This window comes from Arachis hypogaea, chromosome 14, assembly GCF_003086295.3.
Source record: "Arachis hypogaea cultivar Tifrunner chromosome 14, arahy.Tifrunner.gnm2.J5K5, whole genome shotgun sequence".
Classification (NCBI taxonomy): domain Eukaryota; kingdom Viridiplantae; phylum Streptophyta; class Magnoliopsida; order Fabales; family Fabaceae; genus Arachis; species Arachis hypogaea.
Genome location: NC_092049.1, coordinates 112,837,366 through 112,852,929, shown reverse-complemented (window position 1 = coordinate 112,852,929; position 15,564 = coordinate 112,837,366). Strand labels below are relative to the sequence as shown.

At 33.1% G+C, this 15,564-nt stretch overlaps 1 protein-coding gene across 15 annotated transcripts; it reads right to left on the bottom strand.

Annotated features, from left to right (window-relative positions):
• Window positions 1-912: 912 nt before the first annotated feature.
• LOC112743726 (protein DETOXIFICATION 44, chloroplastic) lies at window positions 913-11,298 on the bottom strand. Of its 15 annotated transcripts, none has more exons than XM_072214544.1 (14): window positions 10,933-11,296; window positions 10,286-10,401; window positions 9,724-9,876; window positions 9,461-9,603; window positions 8,411-8,546; window positions 7,805-7,901; window positions 7,599-7,699; window positions 6,773-6,936; window positions 6,370-6,441; window positions 6,058-6,250; window positions 4,691-4,762; window positions 4,434-4,529; window positions 4,184-4,305; window positions 913-1,949 (listed from the first exon to the last, which is right to left on the bottom strand). In XM_072214544.1, the coding sequence occupies exons 1-10, from the start codon at window positions 11,214-11,216 to the stop codon at window positions 6,110-6,112; spliced, it is 1,407 nt and encodes a 468-aa protein (XP_072070645.1). In that variant the 5' UTR covers window positions 11,217-11,296; the 3' UTR covers window positions 913-1,949; window positions 4,184-4,305; window positions 4,434-4,529; window positions 4,691-4,762; window positions 6,058-6,109. The 15 variants fall into 15 exon arrangements, with proteins under 15 accessions (XP_072070645.1, XP_072070649.1, XP_072070643.1 ...); XM_072214548.1 differs by having other exon boundaries at window positions 6,134-6,250; XM_072214542.1 differs by having other exon boundaries at window positions 4,434-4,762.
• Window positions 11,299-15,564: the final 4,266 nt, after the last annotated feature.

Here is a 15,564-nt window from a genome sequence, read left to right as displayed (position 1 = left end):
ATAATTAAAAAATTATTGAAAGGTATTTTAGAAAAAATTAATTTAATTATTAAATTTTTTAAAAAATATTTTGGTAAAAAAATTTATTAAAGGGTATTTTGGTAAGCAAAATTTATTGACAACAAAATAAAATTTTTGCTAAAGGGTATTTTTGTAAAAACAGTTTATTTTTTCTTGAGAAATGGATAAAGTTAACATTAGTTAACACAAAATTTAAAATGGAGTAAAGATGAGATTTTTTAAAAGTTATAAGAAAAGGAAATATACATTTTACAAATACAGAAAAGAAAGTATCATTTTAACATCTCTCAGAAGAGGAGAGTGAATTTTTCTCAAAAAATTATTAAAAAAAGATATAAATTAATATTACTTAACATTATTTGTTAACACTTTTTTTTTCTATAACTTTTTTTAAAGAGAACTTAAATTTATGTATTAGTATTTATTAATTCTTTGTCATAATTTTTTAGAATTTTTTTTGGTACTCTTTTTTATGTAATTTGGTCTTCCTAGATTAAAAAATTTTATATCAATAATGAATATTAAAAATTTTATTAAAAAAAATAACAATATCCATCAGACAACATTTAAAAAATTCTAAAAAAATAACAATCATAATATCAATAGGAAAAATAAAAAAATTAGAAAATGATATAAATAATTTTTTTTTTACTTAACATAGGCATAAAAAGATTAAATATGAGAATTCTAATTATTGTTATTTATGTTTTTTTTTATAGATGAGACTAAAAGATAAAATTAGTAAAAAAAAATAAATTATAGATGAAAATTGATGTACAATTGTAAAATTGATAATTAAAAAAATTATCAATTTAGTTAAAATTTTTAAATCATCTAATAATTTTTAATTATCAATTTTATATAAAGATAACTATACGTAACTTAACCATGGAAGAAAAATTATAATTCTATTTCAAGTGAATGAGAATTTATACATATCACATATACATCTAGATAGAAAAAATAAACAAAAAAATAATTTGAAGTGTTTAAAATTGAACCTGCGTTTTCCGACTCAATTGTCAAATTCTTAATCTCCACAAACTCTTAGGTAGTGTTTGGTGGAGAAACAGAGACGGAAAGACTGAGACTGAGAGACAGAGACTAAAAGACAGGGATTAAAATAAATCTCAGTATTCTGTTTGGTGCAAAATGGGAGACAGGAATTGAAATAAGAATGAAACTCTAATTTAATTTGCACAAAGGGTAAAATTGGAATTAATTAATTGAAATGAAAGTATTTTAGGTATAAAATGTTATTAAAGTTTCAGTCTCCATCTCTAAAAATTTCAGTCCCTGTGTCCCTACTTTTAGGAGGTACTGAAATACTGAAATTTTAGAGACAGAGACAAAAATTTTAGTACCAGTCTCTGAACTAACAAACACGATACTGAGTCTCAATCTCTCAAACACGATACTGAGTCTCAATCTCTCAGTCTCTGTCTCAGTACCTCAAAACAAACGCTACCTTAGGTCTTCAAGTTACTCATGACGTACAGCACTGAGTTCTAAGTACCTACTTATCATCCCATACAAATCGACTACATCTAGTACAAATACTCAAAACCCCTCAAAAATCCTTACACACTGTTACATGGAAATGTCACACACCCTCAACAACAAAAAAACCTTTAAATTATATATTTCCGTACCAATGTTTTCATTACACTTAACTAGTTTCTTCTCCTTGTTGAATTATTTTAGCTGTTTTTTGTTCCATCATTCTTTTTTTTTTGTCTTCTTTTTTATTGTTGTTTCGTTATGGATGGAGAATTTTCTTTATATAATTCTTACATGTTTCGGTATATGAATTCCTATCTTTTATGAATTCCTATCCTTAACCATTTTAAGGAGTTGAACGAAGTTGACGGAATTTTGATTTTGTTTGCCGGAAGTTGATGCGGAGGAAGTGCTTCACTAAAGAGTACCTTGAGAAGTGGAAGAAGTACAATAAGTAACAACAACAACTAATCAGTGAAGGAATTGGGATTGAATCACTATGTTGGTGAAAAAGCAACTTGCATGAACACTTAAATAATATACAGTTAAATAATATACAGTACAGTTTGCAGGCATGGAAGTATGTCATGATTATAGTTTCTTGAGTTCACTGGATGGTTACTTGCCTTAAACACTTGAATAATATATAGTTTGCAAACATGGAAGTAAGTTATGATTATAGTTTCTTGAGTCCAGACTATGACTTTGGTCTATTAGAAGAGAAGTTATTTGATATGTGCTTTTCACGTAAAAGGTCTTGCATTATGTTGTTTTTGCCCCCACTATAATGATTCAAATAAGGCCTAGTTTGCATTATCTTTTTTCACATCTCAGTCACTATAGCTATAAATGTTGAACTGTGGTGCCATTTTATGTGAAAATTAGAGATCTCTCGTGTTAATTGAGAGTTTGAACATGTATGTATTTCAACCTCAAACATAAAACACGTAAAATTGCAAATCACTTCTTTCTTCTATATTTCCAGAATTGTTTAGTAATGTGGAAATTTCTGACTTGAACAATGCATAAGACTATATTCCATTTAGAAGAATCACATATCAAAAGAAAAAGAATGCATAAATTGTCACAAATATGCAAGGTTGCCTTTCCCTACGAATGCTAAACAAAAGACTGTGCAATGTCCTAGTAAATACAAATTTCTTCTATGACTTGTTCTCTCCCTCTCTGTTTACTTCTTTGAAAACAGGGACGGACCTAGAGGGGGACGAGTAGTGGCTTCGGCCCCCCCCCCCAAAATTTTTAGAAACTATATTTATACATGAGATATGTATTTAAAAAAATAAAAAATATTATATAATTTAGTATTTTTATATGTATTATTTTTTATTATGTGATAGATTTATGTCTTAATTGTTTAATTCACTAATATTTTTCACTTAACTAATTTAATATCATACCCTCAAGTCTTTGTAACTTTCAAATTAGTTTTTATACAATAATCTCTATATTTACTTAAAAAAAATCATTTATTTATTTTATATTAATATATTTAAAATTTATATTATTATATTAATAATAACTTACGTAGTTCTATTTTTTTTTTTTGGTGACTTTACGTAGTTCTATTTTAGTAATCATATTATGTACTTTAGATATTCTTTTCTTATAAAAAAATTTATTTTTATTCTAAATTTACGTTGTTGAAAGAAAAACTTTTATAAAAATATATTATATCTTGTATTCTATAAAAGTATTGTGTCTTTCAAATAATTAATAATTTATCATTTATTTTCAAATTTTTTAAAATTTTTAAAAGAATTAATTTTAATTAATAAGATATGTGATAATTTTTAACTAAACACACTATAAATTATTAGTACTTTATAATTTTATAATATACTGTTGATATTGTTATATTTCTTATGCAACTATCATATTAAAAATAAAATTATGAAAATATATATATATATATATATATTGATAAAACTTTTGAAAAACTAACTCTAATAATTATATGTTAATTATTTTTATGAAATAAAAAAAAATTATCTAAATTCGGCCCCTCCATATTAAACTTTCTGAATTTGGAAACTATATAAATTCTATCTAGCTGTGTCAGCAACATTTTCATTTTGGAAAACTGGTTTGCAGCAAGTACTGCAACATTCCAATAACTTGCTCTAGTCCTACACTGTTATGTATTCTATCCAATTGCAAGGGTATGGATATCAGGCCTATTTTTCACAACATAGAGCTCTTGATCATGCTCTGGCCATTCAAAAAGTTGGCCTTTACTGGATGACTTCAAAATAATGTCGGTCAGTTTCCACCGCCATCTTTATACCAGACCATACTCCACGGGCCATTTTTGCTGCTCAATCTATCAAAACATGTGTTTAAATTATGTATATTTAAATCACTTTCCATAATTCCCTCTAAAGTTTTATCAAGCCTGCTTATAGCTCTAGCTATAGGAGTAGGACTATGAAAAAGATTAACTCTAAAATAAAGTTGCAAGACATTTTCATACATGTAACAGCATGCCATATCACATGTTGACAAGCATGTCCAGTTTCATGCTGGGATTCTTTTAGGTGCAAGGTTGCCAATATGGAGGGCATAGTGAGTCATAACAACCAACAAAAAGTGTCCCAACTGTCACCATAATAATGAATTAGATGTGTCAATGCCAAATATCTACCTCCATGTTCCGGCAAGAACATGCATAGTCATGAAGAGAAACAACCCTGCCCAGACTCCAGGAAGTCCAAGTTCTGGAGCAGCTACCAGCAAGAACATTGAAGAAACTAGTCCAACCAGCAGCTACCCAATAACGAAACCCAAGAAACAAAATGTAAGGATAGAGGAGGGAACAAACGACGAGAAAAAGATTAAAGCAAAATTAGTCATGAGACTTTTAAGTATTTTTAATCATCAGGTTGCACAATTACCGTTGAGTACGCAGCATAACCATAGTCTGATACCCCATAGTAAAGGCCATCAATGACAAATGCCAAAGCATTCACTGGTTAAGTTCCAGCCACAGACTGCACAGTATGATTAAATTTCAGATATTTCAAACATTACTGATACGTACATGCATTCGCAGACAGAAAGGAGGATCATGCATAATATAATAGCTGAGTAGACATTTAATAGCCACGCTGAAACTTAGCCTAGCTAAAAATAAGATATTATGGGTTAATACTCAAATTCGTCCCTGAAAGATCACGCGATCTTCATTTTCGTCCTCGAATGATTTTTTTAATCAAATTAGTCCCTGAAAGATAAAATGTAAGTCAAATTAGTCCTTCTGTCAGAATGTGCCATGTGGCACGCCACGTGGCAGGTCAGCGACACGTGTCATGCCATGTAGCATATACATAAATTTTGATTTTGAGCATATAACTTTGTTTAGGTTAATAAATACATAAATTTGTTTAGTTTAACATAGTGGTACAACTTTGTTTAGTTTAACATACATAAATTTTGATTTTGAGCATATAACTTTGTTTAGGTTAAATACATACATTTTAATTTTGAGTATATATATATATATATATATATATATATATATATATATATTCCAACAAAATATAATAATGTAAGAAAACTGTTTTAGAATAGAAAAGAATAAGAGAGATTTTGAGAAGAATTAAAGGAGAGAGATAATTTTATTAAAAAAATTTAAAGAAGAAAAGATACGATTACTAATGTTTTGTTTGTCAATTACATTTCTATTAAAATTAGTAGTATAAAAAATATTTCAAATTTAATATTATGAAGAAAAAATAAAAAAAAATTGTATAAGGACTAGTTTGACTAATTTTTAAAATTTGAGAGATGAAAATGACTTATGTCTGGACTTTCAAGGACTATTTTGACTATTAAAAACTTTTTTACATGTCAAGTGACACGTGGCATGCCACGTGACATGACACATGTCGCTGACCTGCCATATGGCGTGCCACGTGACACTTTCTGACAGAAGGACTAATTTAACTTACATTTTATCTTTCAGGGACTAATTTGATTAAAAAAATCATTCGAGGACGAAAATGAAGATCGCGTCATCTTTCAGAGACGAATTTGAGTATTAACCCTAAGATATTATATTTCAATCAGTCCAAGAAGCTTTTGTCATGCAAGGTATGATTCATCATTACTAGAGTCGCGAAAGTCTGATGTTACAAATATATAAACATACAACAAAATGAACCTTCAGTTATTAACCAACCAACAATAAACCATTTGCTTATTTTAGTGGAGCTCAACACTTCACAACAATTTATACTGGTTAGGTTAATGTCAAGTCTAACCTCCCAAAAAGAAAAAAGAAAAAAAAATCCTGAAGATAATCTAGCTAGATATAAGATTATACATTCATCATCACTAAGTAACCTTGAAAAGATAAATTGTTTGTGATGCTCCATTATTTGGGAGGAAAAGAAGGGAAACAAAAAAGAGTCGATTCTTATGCTTTGCATGAAAATGATGTCGCTAGAAAAAGATGTTCTCTAATTAATGTCTTGAACTGGATTTCAATTTTTAGTTGGTGTTAAGGACCTGACTTACACACAAACTTCAACTTCTGCAGGCTCGTTGCTTTGACTTTTAAATCAATCAGTCAACAAGAATTGTTATTTCTTACCAATATGCCTGACCGAGCAACACTCAGAACTTCTAAGTCTGTGGTAAATAAGCTTGAAAATGATCCAAACCCAAAGAATAAGATCACGGACAAAGTAATTCCTGTTCCTAAACCAATCTGCTTGACACATAAAAGAGAGTAGGTGAAACGAATTCTGGATGGATCTGTGTACAAGTTATATCATTCAACTAAGAAAGTAACAACAAAGTAAGTTACTGGAGGCAATAATCAAGCACCTGTAATACTCTATATGTAATGAGGCCTGCTTGCTCGTAATTTCCCTGCGAGTAACTGCTGGCAAGAAGTGTCTGTAAAATAAATGTCATTACTCATTACAATATTACACAATAACAGGACATCATTTTGAGCCCCACTTAGAATTTTGAAAAGACTTTGGCTTATGAGCAAAAAGTCTTAAAACTTGACCATACCCAACCTGCTTGTTTACTTGGTCAGGAAAGCCCCCAAATGTCCATAAAATAAACAAATGCAGTTCATAATTATAAAATAAAACTTTATTCGACTGGATTCATTTGTGTCTTGGAAACTGAATATGATAAACTAACGAGAGATATGTTTTGATCATGTTCTCAGCGGTACTTTGTTACTTCATAATCATTTATGAATGCAAGATCTAACCTGACCAGCAAGTGCCAGAGCATCAGTGAGCAAAGATATCAGCGGCCAAACTTGCATGCAAATTTGATGACCAGCCATAGGTATAGGGCGCTGCTTAGCTGCCATAGAGGTTGACAGTGTCAAAGTCAGAAACACAGCCACAGTCCTGCCGATAAGAAGACCACCTACAATACAAAATGCAACAGTCAAAGTAAAACTAACTGCCTAATTAGCTCGGTTATGTCTTCGATCCAGTTAGAGTTAAGAAAACAAAAACCATATTTCGTGACTAAAATTACAAAATACGCATTATAATGTGTGAACAGACACAAAAGCCCTGTTAAAATGATCTATTCAATCAAATTCCCCTTTCAGGAACAATGCGATCATAATATTCTTGAAAAATGAACTCTATGGGATCGTAATTTTCAAATCAGTCAATCATATCTGATCCTATCAGCAAATCCTTCCAGTTTCTCGAAATTCTCGTTCCAGTTTACTAGTTACTAAAATGTGCAATCCAACTTGAAGTTACATGTAAAATCTATAGCCAACAGTAGCAATAAATACAAAACCACAAATAGAATACACTATCCATTCAAAGCATGAAATCAAGAAAAACTGAAACTATTGATCCCTGAACTCATGTTAAGCTGATTAGTTATAAAGCTAATAATCATGCAAATTTGAAGTTCATCTTGAAATTTTCAATGCATTTGTACAGAAAGAACTAGTAACATTTTTTTCAATCCACTCTGATAATTTTATTATCATTACCGAAACAAAAAAACTTCCTCTGTATATGGACAGACTTGGCAACACTACGACTTAATTTAGAAAGAGGTACCAGATTTCAGATAGCTGAAAATTTTTCTCCCATCAAAGTGAAAAGGCGTTAGGAGCACATTGCCAGTCGATTTCCATAGAAGAATAAAAGCAATTAAGTATCTGGTGAGCAAAAGAAAAATTGCATCAAAGGCAGAAGATTACATAAATTCAGGGGCATGTGCAAAATGCAAAGATAAAACTAAGTTTACCACATTGTTGACGAACTCAGAGATCACTGTAGCAGCTGCAGCACCACTAATGCCAAGACCAAAAAAGAATATTAATATTGGATCCAATATCGCATTAAGAACGTTGCCAGCACCTGAAAATTCAAGCGAAGCAATCCCCATCAATACATCCACAAATTTTTCACATCAACAAGACTAAAGTGCAGACATAAGTCTACAAAAACTAAATATACTCGAAGAAATAATTTGAGAATCTGCTTGTGCTTCTTCTATGCAGTAAAGAGTCAAGAAATGAAAATGAGAACAGATATTCCATATAAGCTATTTTCTTTGTCGTTCATTTATTAGCCCGTGTTGTAAGATTCCATTCTTTCTGGATTGAGTATAATAGGAAAACACAGCCTTTACTAAGAGTGCAGACTGTTGAAAAGAGGAGGAAAACAGGGCCTTTACGAAAAGAAAAGAAACCATGGAGTTAAAAAGGATGGAGTAAACCACAGAAAATGCCATGGGAAGAGGACGGAATTCTAGTATCACACGCGGGGAGGATTTTTTTTTTTTGGGGGGGGGGGTAATATTTCTAATTTTCAATCAAATTTGAGTGAGAAAAGATAAAGGTATAGGATGCTGATGCAGTACTTGCCAACAGCATATAGAGGCGTCTTTGTATCCTTAAATCCACGAAAAGTGCCTTGAGCAGCTAATACAATCACAATTGCTGGAGCGCAAAAGGCCCTTAACATAAGAAAGGTCTCAGCGGGTCCACGCATAGGGGAATCCTGTACAGAAAATAAATGGATTATGGAGTAGATGATATTAATAAGATTTTCATCAAGTCTAAGGAGACATAAGTAAGGTTCAATTATAGATAACGAAATGTTCCATGAAATAGTTTTCCAAAAATGCAATGTTTATTTCTATTAAGCTCAGACCAACTAAAAGGGGAAAAGAAATACTGGGACATAGAAAAATCTCTTGTTATGCATATAATGACCGATGACAGGGAATTTGAAGCAAGAAAAAGTAAGTTTACATTGATTGAATTGTCAATATATTTCTTGAAGTGGATGGCAACATAATTAATTAACTGAAAGGTAACTAGTACATAATGATATTGGTGTTATAATAAGGTTCTCACCCTTAAATATAAGAATTAGTAACAAGAACTATCACATGTCTATTAGAATTGAACATGGATTTGGAAATGAAATTCAGTTCCTTTTATTATTGTGCAATATTGACGTTAATTCATCAAAAAAGTTATGCACCACTATATAGAATAAAAAGAATGGCTTAAAAGAAAAATGCAATGACTGCTTTTCAAAATAGATTAAGAAAAAAAAAGTAATGAATCTGCAACTGTGTAACAGAGAACAAGCCTATGAGAAGCAAATTGAACTTTCATGATTCAACCTAAAGTAAGATTGCTTCCAACTGAGATTTTACACAATAGTTCTACAGAGAAGTTGTAAAAAAGCATTCACTGATTTATATTACATTAAAAAAAAAAATATCCATTCTTCCACCCTCCCCCCCCCCCCTCTCTTTCCCTCTCTTTTTTTTCCTATTCATATGTTTGGCCGGGTGGTGTTGTCTTGGACAACCAAGTGTAGACTCTGAAGAAAATAACATGCTGACACAAAATAAATATACAAGGTAATTATTGATCAATAATCAGCCAAGGTTGCCATACTGCAGGTATACCCATGATGTTCATAATGATGCCAGAACCAAGGGAAAGAAGCACAGTTTCAGCAATTCCAAGAGTAGCATCAAGTGCTAAAGAAGTTGATACTGAAGGAATATGCCTCTTGCTTTGGTATTTGCCACAAAAATCTAGATGATACCAAAGTGGAACAAAACCGTCAGTAGAGGCATCTAAAGAAGGGAACCTATGACCATGTCTGGAAAACGAGTCAGTCTATTAAAGAAGTGTAGCTTTCTTATAAAGCTTACTACTTTCATCAGTTTGACTGGAATCCTTGCTGATCAGTGCCTGTTCCTCGGCAACAAAGGATGTGGTAATATTAAGTAAAGGAATGTTAAATATTTTTGACACCAAATTAAACACAGAAGTTGAAACCCCAACTGCAGCCAATTCAACAGGCCCTGCATATATAAATATAATTAAGGGGGATTTCTCACTACAACAACAATCATCAATCAAATGTATGTCCAAACAAACAGAACCTAAGACAAGCAAATACTTGTAACCATCATCACCAACTACAATTACAAGATTACAACTATCTATTAAATAAACAACAAACTAGCAATTCAGAATGGTTGGCTTCCAGGGTGAGAATAAAATTAAGCCAAATAAGCTGCAGGCAGATAAATTACAATTCCATACTTTCGACCAGTTCAAAACAAGAAAATGCAAACCAATAAATAAAATTAATTTAATCAAATTAGCTTACTTTATACAAGAGTATGTTTGAGTTAATGATTTAAGAGACTATTAACAGAAAGTTACTAATAACTAACTAACTAATTCACCATCTGTAATAATAAGTACCTATGTGGCCGACAAACGCTGTGTAGGTAAGTGGATCAGCTGCCAATGCCAAAGCAGCAGGTAGTGCAATGGACAGTATTTCCTTCCCCAGTTCATCAAATTTAAGCCACCCATCTCTTTTCAAAGCAGGTATATTAAACTTCAAAACTCCAATTTACATGCAAATAACCTAAAAATAGAAAAGAAAGACAAACTTTTTAACTGAAAATTCTCAGTCACACATTAAATCAGATTCAAAGAAAGAGAAGGCAGAAACTTTATCAAATTAAATCCTCAAAGTTCAATCTTAATTAAAATCGAAGAAACAAACTTCAAAATCCCAAATCACAAATAAATAAATAAATAAGAATAAAGCCATAGACTAATTTCAAAAGTTCCATTTACATGTAAGATTGAGCTAACAATAGCTTCATTAATTTTAAATCTCTTTCAAAACGAAGAAACTAACTTCAACTCAAATCCCAATTCTGCATCAAATTAAATTCAAACAAAGCTCAATCATGATCAAGTTAAAGCCACACATTTCAGCTGAAACCCCAAGAAACACACTTTTAAGCCCCAATTACGCATAAACTAAGCCCAAAAGAAAATAGAAAAAAGAAAAGGAAAAAAATCCAGCTCTGATAGTAACTCAATTGAAGCAGTACCCGAATCGACGAAGAAAAGCAAAGGAATCATCCGAAGAAGACGAATTGCGAGAAGTTTCATCTTCAAGGGAGCTAGTTTCAACGGAATCATTGGTGGTGGTGGTGGTGGTGGCACCGTTGTTTTTCAAAGAAGCTTTTGGTGCGATTCGGATTCGAATGCGAGAAAAGCAATGATAAGGCTTTGGGATTAAAGTAGGAGATTTGAATGGTGGATGATAGCAATGGTGAGGTTGAAGTTGCAGAGAGTGAATGCAAAGAAAGCGGTGACATTGAGAAGATGCCATTGAAGCACCTGCACCACCCACACAGTGTGAAGAACGAAATTTGACGGAATGTCATGCACTGAATAACGGCATAACATAACCATATATTTATTTTCATTTTCATTTTATTTATTTTCCTTCTTTTTTTTTTTTTTTCATTTTAATGGACACGTAATTTTACTCTGTCGCAAAAAATAAATAAAAGCAATAATAAATATGTATTTGGTGGGGCCATGTACTGCTTGGGCCTCAAATGATTGTTGTTAACTTAATGGTTTCGGCCTCATATTCTGATATTTTCAGTTTGGTAGTGGTAAAATATGAATCACAAATTTAAAATATGAATTTTGTGAAAAAAAAGAAGATTTATAAAGAATAAATTATCATTTGAAATATTTAAGTGTTAATTATTAATTAAATTCTAATTCAATAATAAAGTTAGACCTAAAGTGGACAAGTCTAATTTTACAAAGAGAAAAGGTCCAAAAAAAATTTTTTTGTTTACTCAACCTACATGAAGAATAGATTTATTGGTCTGTATACCTGGCTTACGTATAGAATCTTAACTACACCTATGAATTTGCCTAAAATTCAAATAGAGAATCTTAACAAATCCCTAAACAAAAGAGAAGTAACTACCCATTATTATAGGTGAATAAGTGGCAGAAAGATAGGAAGGTTATCTTTCATATTGTATAAATATCCCATCAACCTTAGATATTTTTCAATCCCAATTCACTTAAATCTATCCAAAATTCAAGCTAATTTAACCATTGGAGTCCCTTGCAAATACCACCCCCATCATCACTCAAAGACCTTGGATGGCTTCACCTCGCAGGAGAGAAAACATCGAAATTCTCGTAAGAAGGTGTCTGGATCTCAGATTAAGGCCCAAATTCCATCGGTTTCAGATAATCCTTGAAACATTGGTGTCGTTGTCAAGGACCTGGAGTTGACATCTAACCATGGCGGACGATCACCCAAAAGATGGACACACAGCATCTGATTTAGAACTCCACGAGAAGGAACAAATCAATGACGATCAAGAAATTGTTATCCCTCCACACTCACAAAGAGGTAAGAGGACCAATGAAAGAAGAGACAAAAATGATCCAGGATGATGAAGATTAGGATCTGAGTTCATAAACCTGAAGGGTCATGAGATAGAGACGCAACAGAGTTAACAAGACTAGTCCATAGACACTAAGATCTGCTAGAACAAATTGAGATCGAGTTGGAGCGACAAAGTGAATCCGAGTGGGCCATAAGAAGAGAGGTATGACAACATAGGGAGTTAAAGGAAAAACTAAAAATATTGGACTCCGATCTCAAGGAAAGGAGCCCTCGAACTGATCGAAAAACCACACCCTTGAAAAGTGAAGACTCATTCTTAGAGTAACTCATGCAAGAAAAAGTCCATAGAAAATTTAAAAGCCCAGACATGGATCTCTATGATAGCACGACTGGCTCCCAACATCACTTAAGCAATTTCAAAAGTTTAATGTATTTGGTCGATGCCTCAGATGCAACTCGGTGCAAAGCGTTCCCGACTACATTAACTATGGCGACGATGAAGTGGTTTGACATCCTTCCCCTAGGTGTAAGAACCCGCGTTTTCACGTAAAACTGTTTTAGTAAAATAATTTAGTGCCCAGAATAGATTCAAAATTTAGAAGTTTTAATTTGAAAATATAAATGAGAAATTTGATTTCAGTGAGTTTTTCTGAGTTGGAAAATGTATTTCTTTCAAAAAAATTTTGTAAAAATGCGTACTGGCGCTTAAGCCGGCAGTACCGGCTCTAGACTGTCCAGTACCGCGTATTTTGGGAAATAATATTTAGAAAAATTGATTTGTTATTTTGAAAGGACAAAAATAATTTTAGAATCGAAAACCGAACACTAATCTTAAAGGTTTTGGCCCAAAGTGGGCCAAAAATACTAACGAGTTGGACCAGACCCAAACCGGACCCAAGGTCCAATATATATAAGGCCAATTAATGAGCATTCAGCTCATTTTGACCTAAAATGAGAGAGGGAGGCGCGGTTTTAGGGGAAGGGAGGAGAAGAGAGACTTTACTTTTCACCTCTACCTTCCAGAAGCCATAACTTTTGATCCGGACCTCCGATTGACGAGCCGTTTGTAGCCACGTGAAGCTCTCGTCAAGCTCTACATTTCTATCTAAAGAAATTTGATAAGATCTCTCTCTCCACACCCCAATTTCCAGCCCTAGTAGTTCTGCGTTTTTAAGTTTAGTTTTTGAGTAGATTTTGTGATTTTGTTTATTTAGGTGATCTCTAGTAGCGGGTAAATATTGGATTTTACCCCTAATCACGTTGGGTAAGATAAAATTTCACTAAACCCTTGTATTTAGTTGTTTTGTGTATCTTAGGTTTTGATGTTGGTATGTATATGTGATATTAGATTGAGTTTTGGTGTTTGTTGGAGTTGATTGAGGCTTTGGAGCAAGCTTGGTGGCTTCGTTTTGATGTTTGGAACGTTTTGGGAATCGGCCAAGGTATGATTTCGGTTTCCTTTATGTAATATGTAATGTTCATGGACACTTAGACTAGTTGACCCTAAGATAGGATTGAATGTTGTTGGTGTATGAATATTTATATGTGAATTGATGATCATTGTGGGTTGTATTGGATTATTATGGTTAAGGATAATTATTGAAAATTGTGGTGTTAATGAGTATTGATGATTAGTGTTGTTGATGAGGTTGTTGGTATTTAAGGATTGATGATGAATAATGATGTTGTTGGTATTTAATGATTATGAAGGTTGATGGAGAATATTGATGTTATTGGTACTAATTATAATTGTAATGTTAGTTGATGTTGGTGAGTGTGGAAATATGAATATGGATCATGATTGATAATGTTGAGGTTAAATGATGAGGATTTTGAAGTAGTTGTTGATGTTTGATGTTGGTTAAAGATTATTTATGATGGTTAATTTGATGGTATTGAGTAGTGTAACTGGGATTATGGATGGTTGAGTTGGAAAAGGAAGGGTATGGGCTTTTATGTTATTTTGGTAATGTTTGGGTTGTGGTTGGTTTGGTTTTAAATTGTGAATTCTGGAAAATTTGGAGTTTTGAGACTTTTGGTAAAAATGAATTTTTGGTAAACTTTGTCTGATCATAACTTTTGTCTCAATTTTCAAAATCTGATGAAATTTGTCTAGAGTTAAAGATCTTTGAAAACTCTTTAAATCGATATAAAGTTTGTGAAATTTGGAATTTTGTAGAGGAAGTTATGATCATTCAAAGTTGGTGTTAAAAATCTGAAATTCTGCAAAGTTGCAGAATTTTAGGATTTTCTGATATGTGCGCACGCACAGCCTTGTGCGCACGCACAGCCTTGTGTGCACGCACAACCCTGCAAAAATACTATTCTATGCGGACGCACAGACCTGTGCGTACGCACAGGCAAGGGAAAGCGCTCTGGTGGCAGCGCTAGCATAGGTTGTGCGCGTGCACATCAATGAGGAATTTCAACTTGTGCGAATGTACAGCCTTGTGCGCACGCACAAGTCGGGAAGGATCAGTACCTGTGTGTATGCACACTTTGAAAATCTTTCTGGGTGTGCGCACGCACACACCCTGTTTCATAGTTTTAAACTTTGTTTTCAACTATTTCACCTTCCCGACAAGGTTGTAAGCTTATATAACGCCATTTTAAGACTCTTGGGCTTATTTTAGAGCATTGAAATAGGGGAAAGGTCCTAGGGGTTTAAGTTGGGCTTTCCCTTAAAAAGTTAGCAAACGAAGGTTTAGGTTTCTAGTGTAGTGAGGAGGAGTTGGTTGAGAGAGAAGGAAGGGTGGTGAATATGGCGATTGCTGATAACGAATTTGAGAAATTGATGAACTAAGAGTTCGGAATGGAATTTATGACTTGATGATGGTTGTGAGGAGTATGAGTGGAAATGTTAAGAGGAGTGGCCTCTGAGATTGAATATGTGATTACAGTTTGTATTGTTCTCCGTTGTAGGGGTTGTGGCAGTATCCCGCCTACGTTCAGATGTGAGAGTTGAAGCTGGGCTTCTCACTCATATTTCTCACAACCAGAGGAAGGTGGTAGGGCACTCTCCCTTGGAATATTTCCCTCTGATAGGAGAAGGTGGTAGGGCACTCATCCCTCAGAATTATTCCTCCTGAAAATGCGATTTCTCTCTAATTGCAAGGTGGTAGGGCACTAACCCACGGAATCATGCGACAACCAGAGGAAGGTGGTAGGGCACGCTCCCTCGGAATATTTCCCTCTAAAAAGAGAAGGTGGTAGGGCACTCTCCCTCAGAATTTTTCTCCTTATGCGCAATAAAGAGACCAATTCGGGAGTTGTTGACCGAATTTTTCGTCGGGTT

Bases quoted from the DNA above. Each gene is read 5' to 3' on its own strand.
- LOC112743726 (XM_072214542.1), bottom strand. From the start codon at position 11,216: ATGGCATCTTCTCAATGTCACCGCTTTCTTTGCATTCACTCTCTGCAA. The intron at 9,877-10,285 runs GTACTTATTATT...TTATATATGCAG, and splicing joins AGCGTTTGTCGGCCACATAG to GGCCTGTTGAATTGGCTGCA. The intron at 6,251-6,369 runs GTGCTTGATTAT...TGTGTCAAGCAG, and splicing joins TTACATATAGAGTATTACAG to ATTGGTTTAGGAACAGGAAT.